Source organism: Alligator mississippiensis, chromosome 10 (assembly GCF_030867095.1).
Source record: "Alligator mississippiensis isolate rAllMis1 chromosome 10, rAllMis1, whole genome shotgun sequence".
NCBI lineage: Eukaryota > Metazoa > Chordata > Crocodylia > Alligatoridae > Alligator > Alligator mississippiensis.
Window position 1 is genome coordinate 16,775,989 of NC_081833.1, and position 13,547 is coordinate 16,789,535.

At 46.2% G+C, this 13,547-nt stretch overlaps 1 gene segment (V, D, J or C); it reads right to left on the reverse strand.

Moving 5' to 3' along the window:
* Positions 1-3,176: 3,176 nt before the first annotated feature.
* LOC132243483 (immunoglobulin lambda variable 3-1-like) lies at positions 3,177-11,156 on the reverse strand. The segment is given in 3 exon segments: positions 3,177-3,496; positions 10,661-10,987; positions 11,093-11,156. Coding segments are annotated over 3 exon segments (693 nt in total).
* Between the last annotated feature and the right edge of the window lie 2,391 nt (positions 11,157-13,547).

Genomic DNA, 13,547 nt, shown 5'->3' on the forward strand with positions numbered 1-13,547 from the left:
TGGCAGAAGAACTGTGACTGAGTGACCTGCTACCAAGGAGTCTCCAGCTACTGAGTACCACGGCTTGCCTGGTATCCTTTAGTAAAAGAGCAGGGGTGTGCAAATGGGTTCCCCTCCCCACTTTTAAGATCCCTGGGTGCAGGGAGTCACTGGGAAGGACTCAGGGACAGGGGCTGCTAGAGGAGGTTTTCTGCGAGCGCTAGAGAAAGCAGCAGGGAATCGTGGCTTTGTCGGAGCTCCAGCAGAGCTCCATAAAGTACAGCTGAAAAGGGGCACTTTTAATACCAGAGATGGCATTACTCGGAGCCGGACCCACTCCCACATCAACAACCTGTCGCACAATGTGTTGAGCCCCTTCCCAGGCACAAGGGCTCCACCCTCCTTTTGTTCCAGGATCTCATTAATCTCTGGGTCCTGTTTCTGGGCCTCTCGCCATTGAGGAACACTCATCTGGAGTAGGGCAGATTGACTCCAAGTGATATAACCCACCAGGGCTGCCGGCTGCTCTCGGGGGCTGATCCTTCTCCACCAGGTGAAGAGGCTTTTGACTCTTGGCCTGCCCATGTCTCAGAGACCCTTGAGCCCTGGAAGGTATCTAGTCTTGAAAAGCACTGGCGTCTACTCGAGAGCCTGCGGGAGCCTGCAGCTGGGGTAGCTCATATGATTAGAGATGAGAATGCCGATGCCACTGCTGAGCAATGCTTAAAGGCCCTGGTCAGTGTTTTTGGAAGTTCAGCACAAAAAAGCACTCCGCAGTTGGAGTTTGACAGTGCCTGACAGAACAAAGGCGTTTACCTCGATGATCTTACAGTGTTTGGCAGAAGCCTTGAGGAACATGAGGGGAGATTGAGGAAAGTCTGAGATGGGCTAGAAGCTGTGCGGCTCAAGCTGGCACTGGACAAATGTAAATTTTGTTAAACTTCCATTAAGTATGTTGGACATGTAGTTTCCTGGGATGCAATCAGTACTGATCCTGAGAAAATAGAAGCCGTGACTATGTGGCCACCGCTGCAAGTCTATCAGGACCTGAAGAGGTTCCTTTGATTACAGGATATTATAGGTGTTCTGTCCAAGACTACGCTGTGATAGCTAAATCGTTAAATGAGTTAACACGGGGCTGTCAGATGGGGAGACACAAACATCCTGGCAAGGCCCGCCACACCAGGGTGGCGGCACCTACTCAGGCCATGCTGCATCGTCCACTGGAACCTGTCCCCTGACATACATTCTGACCAGCGGTAAGATGGATGCCACTGGGCATCGGTGGGTGGCTGCTCTGTCAGAATAGCAATTTAGTCTGCATGACAGAGCTGGATGACAAAGTATGGATACAGGTGCCGTTTCTCAATGCCCATGCAGTCCTGGGGTGGTGGTGGTTAAGGAAGAGGAAGTTAAGAGCATCTGCAACTTGGGAGGAGTGGGAAGATCTCTAGAGGACAGAATAGGCGATTGTGCAGCAGAGGTCCTGGGAGGGCCCCCGGAGTGCGTTTGGGCAGCCCTGGTGGGTTATATCACTTGGAGTCAATCTGCCCTACTCCAGATGAGTGTTCCTCAATGGCGAGAGGCCCAGAAACAGGACCCAGAGATTAATGAGATCCTGGAACAAAAGAAGGGTGGAGCCCTTGTGCCTGGGAAGGGGCTCAACACATTGTGTGACAGGTTGTTGATGTGGGAGTGGGTCCGGCTCTGAGTAATGCCATTCCCTCCAACCAAGAAAGTTTGTTTCTCACTTCCCCGTCGCATTGCATCACTGTGGAAAGAGCTGCTTTCATCATCATGAGCCTGGCAATAATAGTCAGCTTCATCCTGGGCTTGCAGTCCAGTGATGGTCAACGTGGCCGTGCTTCCAGACTTGGAACCAGAAAATTGGTCAGGGATTCCATCAGCTTTTCTGTCATCGTAGTATATAAGCAGCAGATTGGCACTCCCAGGTTTCTGTTGGAACCGCTGCATGCTGTTGTTATCCACATTTCTTCCCATGCAGGTGATCATGGCAGTCTGTCCTGGAGAGACAGACACTGAAGGCAGCTGAGTCATCACATACTGGGCAAGAGAACCTGGAACAGAAGAGAGAATATATCAAAATGAATTTATGTCATTGAATTAGTGTTTTCCACAGCTAGAACTGCCAGTATATCTTGATTGTTATGAGAGTGAGTTCATGGATTACCTAGTTGCCAATGTAAGCATCACTGTTGCTGCCAGCCAGTATAATGACTACTGGCATCACATCAGACAAATCACAAGACTTGACAAGGAGGAGACATTTCCATGGCTTGTGAAGTTCACACATACACTGCTAGCACTACTCATAGAACTGCAGAAGTGGAGAGAGGTTTTTCAGAGAGAGTTAATCTGATGAAAACAAATATTAGAAATAAATTATTTACTCCTATCCTGGAGAATTTGCTGACTGTCAGAAGTGGATCTGGGCAAATTACTACTTCAGTGGTTGACAGTGCTGATATTTCAATGTACAATGACAAAAAGAAGGATTCTGAGGATGGTTACAATAATTTTTAGTTGCGATTCTTAGTTCTGTGATTTTTTTACTTTGTACTTTTTTGTTACAACCCTGCGTATATTATGTAGGCTCAGCTATTGTTATGTTCTACTATCATAACTGTGATTTCTTTCTTTACATACCCTCATTAGTATTCAAAGTTTGAGAGTTTGGGGACTTCTCATACCTGCTTTACTGTTTATGGGCCTAGGTCATAATGTTTAGGCATTACTTCTGGCTGGCACATGTGGCAGAGCCCCCCAAAAGTAGCCGTGGGTGAGTCTTCCTTCCCAAAGGACTGGGTTAGGAAGTGGCTGCCTTTGGTTGAATTGCTGGGGACTGAGACAATGAACTGTTTGGGTTTTACTTAATGTTTAATGGTTAAGGCTTCCTCTAAGCTTGTGTGTTTATCCCATTTTCCCTTACACTAAAATTGAGTTGTAGCTGAACATTGCTTATGAGTTGGGAAAGCTCGTTCACTTGAGAACACACAATTTCTGGGTGGGAATATGCATCAGATGTAGAAAGCTGGTGTTAAACCCCTATACTTGAACCCAGTTCCAGCTGGTTCTTTTTGTTGAAAGCAATTTCATTTCAGATCAGGTGCCAACTTCTGGCAAGAGAACACGAGTCATTCCCTCTTACAATGAGAGGTTTATCTCTCACTTCCACATCACACTGTGTCACTGTGAGAAGTGTTGCTGTCCATATCATAAGCTGCACAGTAATAATCAGCCTCGTCCTGGGCTTGGACTCCAGTGATGGTCAGTGTGGCCGTGTTCCCAGACTTGGCACCAGAGAATCGCTCTGGGATTTCATCAGCTCTGCTATCATCCTCATATATGAGGAGCAGCGGGGCACTGCCAGGTTTCTGTTGGTACCAGCTCATTAACTTGCTATCAAAATTCTCTCCCGTGCAGGTTAGCTTAGCAGTTTGTCCTGGAGACACAGACACTGAAGGCGATTGTCTCGGCACATCCTGGGCAAGAGAACCTGAAACAGGAAGGAATATGTAGGGATGAAATGACAGAATTAAAAATGTACCCTAGATAACTTTGTCTGCAGACAGCCAGGTGAGAAACCAAAGCCCTGTAGCACCTGTGCAGCATGTGAACAGAGTGAGGAGGAGCGGGGCCCACGCCATGGTGTTGACTCCAGACCAGTTGTGTTCCCCGAGGCAAACTGGGCTCAGGCTGGCACCCTTAAACTGCTGCAGAGCAGAGAGCTGCCCCTTCATGCAAATCGCCTTCCTGCTGCTAAAGACACTTCCCTCATTCACCAGAAAAGGGCACAGACACTGAGCAGGGGCCTGACTGATGGTACCCAGCCAGAATATATAAATGAGAGCACAATTACGCCCTGACTGTACCTGGTCTGCTATTTAATCAGGTGTCATTATCAAAGAGTAGCAACCGCTCTGCTAAGTCACCAAACCATGCAGAGCCCCTGCAGGCATCAAAGACTCATTAACAAGGTTTGATTAGAAATATCCAAACTGCAACGGTGCTGCTTGGGGAAGCAGCCCCTTCATTGACATGAATGAGGTCCAGGTCAGGTACAGATGGTGTAAGTGAGAGCACAACCAGCCCGTAGTTGTGTACATTTGACTATTTAATACAGTGTAATTGCCCATTGGCAAATCCTGCTGGTCACAGCTGGGTGAATGAATTACCCAAATCCACTGAATTCCTGCAAGGTTTCTTAATGCTATAGGATTAGAAATATCCCATGAGCCCTGGCATTGCACTGGGGATCTTTGTCTTTGTGGGAACCAAGCCACTTGCCAAAGACATCTGCAGTATTTCCTTCAGGAGTTTCCTGCTCTGACAATATGGGACTTGAAAAGATGGATCATTTTGGGTGCTGGCTATATACACTTGAGCAGTACTAGAAGCTAAAATACTAAAGGCTTGCTCTGCTAGTGGCAGACCTGGGTGCTGGATTGTGACTTGCTCTGTGGACTCCTAAGTTGGAGTAGATGAGAAGTAAATTTGTTAGGACTTTGTACTGGGCAGGGTTTCACTAAGAGCTCAAATTTAGGTCCCTGCCATGCAGCATTTATCATCAGATAGGAAAATAATTCAGGGCACCAGCAAGGAAGTACCGTCCTGAGTGACCCATGAATTGAACCAGTCTGTGAAGAGTCTGTTGGAGTATACATTTTTCACAGAGGCCTTGAGCTGATCCATGTCTCATAGTGCTTACTTTTCCCCTATTTACAACCCTCTTTTCTCATTTTCATGTGCTGGCACAGAAACAGGAGTGGGACAGGCCAGGGATAAGTTCAGATCATAATTGAGGAAGAAGAGTTGTGAGCTGGCACACCGGCTGTCCTAAGAGACTGCTTGATCTGTGTGTTAAACAAGGAGACCAGGAGCCAAAGTTGGATTTCCTCATTGTGGCACAGACGTTCGGTGGAGTTGAGCCCCAATACCTTCATGTATAAAATGAAATTTGATCTGGTGTCAGGTTGTAGCCATATTGGTCTAGAGGAAAATTGGAACAGGAGCAGTATCAGGTGTTAGGTGATGAAAGTTGCTCCCTCCTTGGGAAAATATGACAATTTTGTTTTAAAAATTGACTTAAATTTGGTATCTTCCATGTGTCAGGTATCCAGATTGTAGCCATATTGGTCTAGAGGAAAAAGCAACCAGGGTTCATGGTAGAGGTGACATCTTTTATTAGACCAACAATATTTTTGCAAAAAAAAGTCTTTAATTGCAACCTTTTGGGCACCCAAGAGAACTTTTACAATTTTTTCTCCAATGTGCCAGAAAGTTCGCAAAAATATTTTTGGGGGGCAAAAATCTTGATGGTCTAGTAAAAGATATCCCCTCTACCACGAGCCCTGATTTCGTCTTGTGGTTTTCTACTGCCATTCATCAATGTCATATTTGAGCCCCTTCTTTATCAAACTGATACAATGTTGGTATTTTTTGCCTTTTTCCTTTTTTGAGGTTAGAATTTCACTTGGTTAAATATGAGGTTTGATTATAGTTTATTTGTCTGTTGGTTATGTTATGTTTTCAATATAGATTCACTTGTTTCAGTGGTGATTTCATATTTGCCTGCCTGGTTGGTTATGCGCTTGCATTGCATCTTTTGTATGTGCAATACAAAATGCTATGGTTGTTCTGTGTGCTTGACTGCTCACGGCAAGTCCTTTGGAAATGTTTCTCCTGGATGGAGCGGGGCTTAAAGAGTTCAAGCTTGTAAAGAGCTCGGTGTTCTTTGAAGGAAAGTGTCATCCAATGCAGATCATTACTACTGTCAGGAGGTTTTCCCTTGGGGGTCGAAGTTACAGATGGGAGATCCAATGAAGTATGTGAAATGTGCCTGATGCAGACGTGCTCCTGGGTCTCTGCAGCTTGTGACAGGAAGTTTCAGTGAAACAGAGCAGGGACAGCCTGTCATCTTTGCCGCACTGTGGGTAAAGACTCAGAGCTCCCCCTACTCGTTCCATCTAAATCGGTAATGGGGTCTATATCCTTTTCTATTATGCAAGTTATAAATAAATGGTCAGCACATACCGGGAAAAGCAGGCTGGGACAAGAAGAGAATAAATATAATATATATAATTTCCAAGGCAGACCAGGTAGGAGAGGCCAGGGGAAGCAATGGGACAGCAGGTTTTTACTTACAACTCACATACCTCACTTTCCTCAAAATCAGCACTTCAAAATAGGGGTGCATGTGTTAAGCAGGGAAGCTGATTTTTCTTTGCTAGAATAGAAGCAGGGAGGAATAAAGGAAGCAGACATTCTGGCAATATGATTTGTTCTACATTCTCCCTTTACATATTTTACCTGGGGAGAAGGGGGTGGTGTCAGCGAGAGCACTATCTGACCCTGGCTGTGTGTGCTCTAATATTCAATATGGTATAATTACCCAAGAGCAAAGGACATCTAGCTGAGTCACCAAACCATTCAGAGCCTTGCATTCATAAAACCGTCATTGACACCCTATGATTAAACATACCATAATAGCACTGACTCTGTACCGGGAGCCCGTGGTCTTCCTGGGAAGCAGGCACTGTACTGACCCAAAACAGCTTCAGTGCTTCCAGCAAAAGCCTCCTGCTCTGTCTGCATAGGACTTTATAGGACAAAACACTAGAAAGGGTGCTCGTTATGGAGGCTTGGGCAGTACTGGAAACTATGCTGGAAGTATGGGAAGCTATCAGTCCTATATCTGAGTACCTTTCCCACTAAACTGATAGAATACCAGAGTCCCAAGAAGTGTTTATGGCATTTCCACCTTTTCTGCTTAAAATTACAGACAGGAGATTTCATAGCACATGGAAAAAGCCTCCATGATACATGCATATGGATCTCTGCATTTTGTGGGGTGACCAGGAGGGGTCACTGAGTTACCACCAGTCTCTCATCTTTTATTAGGTAAAGACATCCACCTAGTGGCTTGTTTAAAATGGCAACACATCTTTCTACTACTTATTATCATAGATTACTAACCCATGGCACAGCAGCCTGTGTGTGGGGCATGCAGCAGATCAGGGAGGGAGCAGGAAGAACAGTGGTGGATAGTAGGGCTGTGCAAAGCTGAGGTCCCTGATTCAATTCGGTGGAGATTTGGTCTGATTCGGTGGCTGAATCTCAGAATCCAAATCAAATCGGAGGACTCTGTAATCTCTCTGAACCAAATCGGAAGCCTCTGAAACGATTCAGAGAGATGAGGAAAGATTTGGTGATTCGGACATAGACACACCTTGCTTTAAAAGTTTTTTCTACATACCTCTAGGTAGCAGGCGGCTCGTGAAAGCTGTGATGATGGGACACATGGAGTATCCCACAGAAGTGCAGGGGACTCCACAATGTGCTCGACAGCAGACCCAGATGTGGACCAGAAACATTTTCGGTCCACTTCTGGGTCTGCAAATAGAGCGCTGCGCCCCCCCCTCCACCGTGGGAGGCTCCATGATCACTCAATGCATAGAATAGCGAAATCATATCCCACCATGACACCTCAGCAGTATGTGAGCCCTATAAGGAGGGCAGAGGCCCAAGCTTCAGCGGGGATTCAGACCAATGCATCTTCCTGAGGAAAATAGGTCTGGTTGGGACCCTCTGATTTTGAGTTAAGCCCACAAAGCTGAGAACAGCCCCTTCATGAAAATCCACCCCCTCCTCTCTGGCGTCACTGCCTCAAATTAGAAAAGCCCAACATGGGCACAGAGACATTTGGTCCAAACCTTTTTGCAGTCTCACGGGCACAGAGCAAATCAGGGAAGCACTGGTGAAGAGTAGCTGTTGGTAGGTAGGGGCCAGCTGGTATGTGCACATGACTGAACATCTTTTCTCCCATTTACTCATCTTTTCTCATGGGCCCAGAGAAATGAGGAGAGAACAAGGAACAGAGTGATACTAAAGACGCGGGGGCCGGAGGTGGTGATGATGGTCATTATTTGGGTTGACTGTAGTCAGATGTTTGTGAGATTTCTTAATGTATAAACAGACACCAAACACCTTGATTTTAAATAGAAAAGGCACCAAGGTTATGGGCATGGGTACGTCTAATAATCATTGTAGTTCTCCACATCCTTATTTTGCACCCAGCTCCCTTCACAGATGTTATTAAACCCCTCAGGGGTTGCAACACACTACTGAGTGGATCCTACCTGGGTCTTAAGGCCCGTCTGCCCATCTGCATCTTCTGTCTACAGGGTTGCTAAATGACCAGAATACCATGTGGCAGATGTAGTCTTAGGGCAAGGGAAATGGGGACCATGATGGTGCACCAACAGCTCAGAAGGGGTGTGACGAAGAAATGTTCAGATGATGGCTGCCACCATTAAGATTTCCATTAGGGCTGTGTGAGGCTTCGGACCATGCTTCAGATCCAGAGAAGCTTTGGACACTTCAGCGTCCAAAGAAGCATGTCCAGATTGAAGTGCTGGCTTCATTAGGCTTTCTGAAGAGGTTCAGAGCTTCCGAAGTACTTCGGAAAAGCTTTGGGGCTGCTTTGGAGATCCAGCCATAGGGTATAATAGGGAATCAATGAAATATCTACAACTCATCCTGGGCTTAGACTCCAGTGATGGTCAGCGTGGCCATGTTCCCAGAGCTGGCATCAGAGAATTGATCTGGGATCCCATCAGCTTTCATATTACTGAAGTATATAAGCAGCAGTGGGGCACCACCAGGTTTCTGTTGGTACCAGCTCACAAATGTGCTCTCCAGATTTTCTCCTGTGCAGATGAGTTCAGTAGTTTGTCTCAGAGACACAGACACTGAAGGGGGTTGGATAAGTGCAGTGGTGTCACTGAATGGTGTCAATGAAAGAAGGCAGACCCTGGCTGTGTGTGCTCTACTCTTCTTTAGGGTTTAATTATCCAAGAGCAAAGGATGTCCTGATGAGTCAGCAAACCATTCGGTGCCCCTGCAGGTATAAACACATTGTTCGTTCTTTATAATGAAACGCACCGCACCATATTGGCGACTCTTTGTCTTCCTGGAAAGCAGGCCCTGCACTTATTCAAAGATCTTTGATGGAGAGGGATGGGAAGGATGAGTTCAGGGGAAGTTCTGTTGCACGTCATACATGGCAGGTTTTCACTCAGCACTCATATTCATGCCCCTGTTATGTAGCCTGTTAGCATGAAGTAAAATGATGTAACACATCACCAAGAAGTCAGCACCCAAAGAAACCCATGAGTTGCAAGAATTCATTGTACTCTGTATGAATCAGAAGCCTTGAGCTGATGTATGTATGACAGTGCTTACTTTCCCCATGTTCACAACCCTATCTCTCAACACTGTGCACCCACACAGAAACATGGGAATGGGAGGGTGGCAGGAATATGGGCAGATTGTAGAATAGAAGGAAGAGATGGGATGTGGAAAACCAAGAGTTTTAGAGGAAACCTGGTCCGTATAGTAAATGAAGAGCCATGAAGCAAAGGGCTGATTATGGGCTGGGGTCTTAATGTTTACGCATTACTTCTGCCCAGCATATGTAGCAGAGCCCCCAAGATGCAGCCCTGGGTGAGTCTTCCTTCTCAAAGGACTGGGCTAGGTAGCAGCCCCCTTGGGTTGAATTGCTAGTGACTGTGACAATGAACAGTTTGGGTTTTACTTAATGTTTAATGGTTACGGCTTCCTCTAAGGTTGTCCTTTTATCCCCTTTTCCCCGTAATAAAACTCAGTTGTAGCTGAACATTGCTTGTGAGTGGGGAAGCTTGTTCACTTGACAACACACACTTTTTGCATTGGGACTTGCATCACGTTTAGAAAGCTGGTGTTAAACCCCTACATTTGAACCCAGCCCTTGTCACAGTTTTCCAGGACCTAGCAGAAGGCTTACACTTACGTTATATAAGACATATTCCAGTAAAAATGTTTCTTGTCCATAAAATTGCAGATTGTCAGTAAAAAAGAAAATAATTCGTTTGTTGGCAATTTTGGCTGTGCTGGTCGTTCTTGTTTGCAGTCATTTCCAGTCGGAGGACTGTGAATTTTGGGAGCTCGCCAACTCTGCCCCCACTGCCAATGACACCGGCAGCTTCTGCGGATTCGCCCCCGATTCGGGAGGCACCAGTCACCCATGCTAGTACCATCATATCTAATAATCAATGTGCTTCTCCAGATCCAAGCATTGAGGTTGGCTCCCCTCACAGAAGTTTCTTCATGAAGACGGTGCAATTCTCAGGGCTTGCTACACAATTCACTGGATGCCACCTGGGCCCTAATGCCCCTGTGGGGCACCTGCCTACAGCGTGGCTGAGTTACCAGCGTACTGTGAGACAGACATCTGGATAAAGGATAGGACTGGAGTCCATGACACGACACCAATAGTTTAGTGGGGAGGTGACTGGGAGTGTTGAGGTGCTGCCTGCCCACTGAGGCCAGTCTCCAGCACACTGCTTAAGACTACGGCCAGCTGGTGAGGTGTGATGCAGGGTGAACCAAGCAGCGGGGCAGGCACAACTATTCCTATCACTGTTTGGAAAGCCTGAGCCTGTTTCAAAATTCGCCATATTGCAGGTCCACTCCTCACCTCCAATTCTCCTGTGCGGGCTGGTCTTTGAGAGTGGATGAGGAGACCAATAACCCCCCAGCTGGCTCCTTTGGTTTAAAGCAATCTCATTTCAGACCAGGTGCCCACTTCATTCCCTCTCACAATGAGAGGTTTGTGTCTCACTTCCCCATTGCAATGTGTCACTGTGAGGTGCATCACTGCCAATAGCATAAGCTGCACAGTAATAGTCAGCCTCGTCCTGGGCTTGGACTCCAGTGATGGTCAGTGTGGCCGTGTTCCCAGACTTGGCACCAGAGAATCGCTCTGGGATTCCATCAGCTGTGATATCATCAGCATATATGAGGAGCAGAGGGGCACTGCCAGGTTTCTGTTGGTACCAGCTCACTGCATTGCTATCAAAGTTCTCTCCCGTGCAGGTGAGTTTAGCAGTTTGTCCTGGAGACACAGACACTGAAGGCGGTTGTTTCGGCACATCCTGGGCAAGAGAACCTGAAACAGGAAGGAATATGTAGGGATGAAATGACAGAATTAAAAATGTACCCTAGATAACTTTGTCTGCAGACAGCCAGGTGAGAAACCAAAGCCCTGTAGCACCTGTGCAGCATGTGAACAGAGTGAGGAGGAGCGGGGCCCACGCCATGGTGTTGACTCCAGACCAGCTGTGTTCCCCGAGGCAAACTGGGCTCAGGCTGGCACCCTTAAACTGCTGCAGAGCAGAGAGCTGCCCCTTCATGCAAATCGCCTTCCTGCTGCTAAAGACACCTCCCTCATTCACCAGAAAAGGGCACAGACACTGAGGAGGGGCCTGACTGACGGTACGCAGCCAGAATATTATAAATGAGAGCACAATTACGCCCTGACTGTGCCTGGTCTACTATTTAATCAGGTGTCATTATCAAAGAGCAACAACTGCTCTGCGAGTCACCAAACCATGCAGAGCCCCTGCAGGCATCAAAGACTCATTAACAAGGTTTGATTAGAAATATCCAATCTGCAACGGTGCTGCTTGGGGAACCAGCCCCTTCATTGACATGAATGAGGTCCAGGTCAGGTAGAGATGGTGTAAGTGAGAGCACAACCAGCCCGTAGTTGTGTACATTTGACTATTTAATACAGTGTAATTGCCCATTGGCAAATCCTGCTGGTCACAGCTGGGTGAATGAATTACCCAAATCCACTGCGTTCCTGCAAGGTTTCTTAATGCTATAGGATTAGAAATATCCCATGAACCCTGGCATTGCACTGGGGAACTTTGTCTTTGTGGGAACCAAGCCACTTGCCAAAGACATCTGCAGTATTTCCTTCAGGAGTTTCCTGCTCTGACAATATGGGACTTGAAAAGATGGATCATTTTGGGTGCTGGCTATATACACTTGAGCAGTACTAGAAGCTAAAATACTAAAGGCTTGCTCTGCTAGTGGCAGACCTGGGTGCTGGATTGTGACTTGCTCTGTGGACTCCTAAGTTGGAGTAGATGAGAAGTAAATTTGTTAGGACTTTGTACTGGGCAGGGTTTCACTAAGAGCTCAAATTTAGGTCCCTGCCATGCAGCATTTATCATCAGATAGGAAAATAATTCAGGGCACCAGCAAGGAAGTACCGTCCTGAGTGACCCATGAATTGAACCAGTCTGTGAAGAGTCTGTTGGAGTATACATTTTTCACAGGGGCCTTGAGTTGATCCATGTCTCACAGTGCTTACTTTTCCCCTATTGACAACCCTCTTTTCTCATTTTCATGTGCTGGCACAGAAACAGGAGTGGGACAGGCCAGGGATAAGTTCAGATCATAATTGAGGAAGAAGAGTTGTGAGCTGGCACACCGGCTGTCCTAAGAGACTGCTTGATCTGTGTGTTAAACAAGGAGACCAGGAGCCAAAGTTGGATTTCCTCATTGTGGCACAGACGTTCGGTGGAGTTGAGCCCCAATACCTTCATGTATAAAATGAAATTTGATCTGGTGTCAGGTTGTAGCCATATTGGTCTAGAGGAAAATTGGAACAGGAGCAGTATCAGGTGTTAGGTGATGAAAGTTGCACCCTCCTTGGGAAAATATGACAATTTTATTTTAAAAATTGGCTAAAATTTGGTATCTTCCATGTGTCAGGTATCCAGGCTGTAGCCATATTGGTCTAGAGGAAAGAGCAACCAGGGTTTGTGGTCGAGGTTATATCTTTTATTAGACCAACAACATTTTTGCAAAGAAAGTCTTTAATTGCAACCTTTCGGGAGAACTTTTACAATTTTTCCTCCAATGCCTGATGAAGGGTTCGCAAAAAGATTTTTTGGGGGCAAAAATCCTGTCGGTCTAATAAAAGATATCCCCTCTACCACGAGCCCTGATTTCATCTTGTGGTTTTCTACTGCCATTCATCAATGTCATATTTGAGCCCCTTCTTTATCAAACTGATACAATGTTGGTATTTTTTGCCTTTTTCCTTTTTTGAGGTTAAAATTTCACTTGGTTAAATATGAGGTTTGATTATAGTTTATTTGTCTGTTGGTTATGTTATGTTTTCAATATAGATTCACTTGTTTCAGTGGTGATTTCATATATGCCTGCCTGGTTGGTTATGCGCTTGCATTGCATCTTATGTGCAATACAAAGTGCTATGGTTGTTCTGTGTGGTTGACTGCTCACGGCAAGTCCTTTGGAAGTGTTTCTCTTGGATGGAGTGGGGCTTAAAGAGTTCAAGCTTGTAAAGAGCTCGGTGTTCTTTGAAGGAAAGTGTCATCCAATGCAGATCATTACTACTGTCAGGAGGTTTTCCCTTGGGGGTCGAAGTTACAAATGGGAGATCCATTGAAGTATGTGAAACGTGCCTGATGCAGACGTGCTCCTGGGTCTCTGCAGCTTGTGACAGGAAGTTTCAGTGAAACAGAGCAGGGACAGCCTGTCATCTTTGCCGCACTGTGGGTAAAGACTCAGAGCTCCCACTACTTGTTCCATCTAAATCAGTAATGGGGTCTACATCCTTTTCTATTATACAAGTTATTAATGAATGGTCAGCACATACTGGGAAAAGCAGGCTGGGACAAGAAGAGAATAAA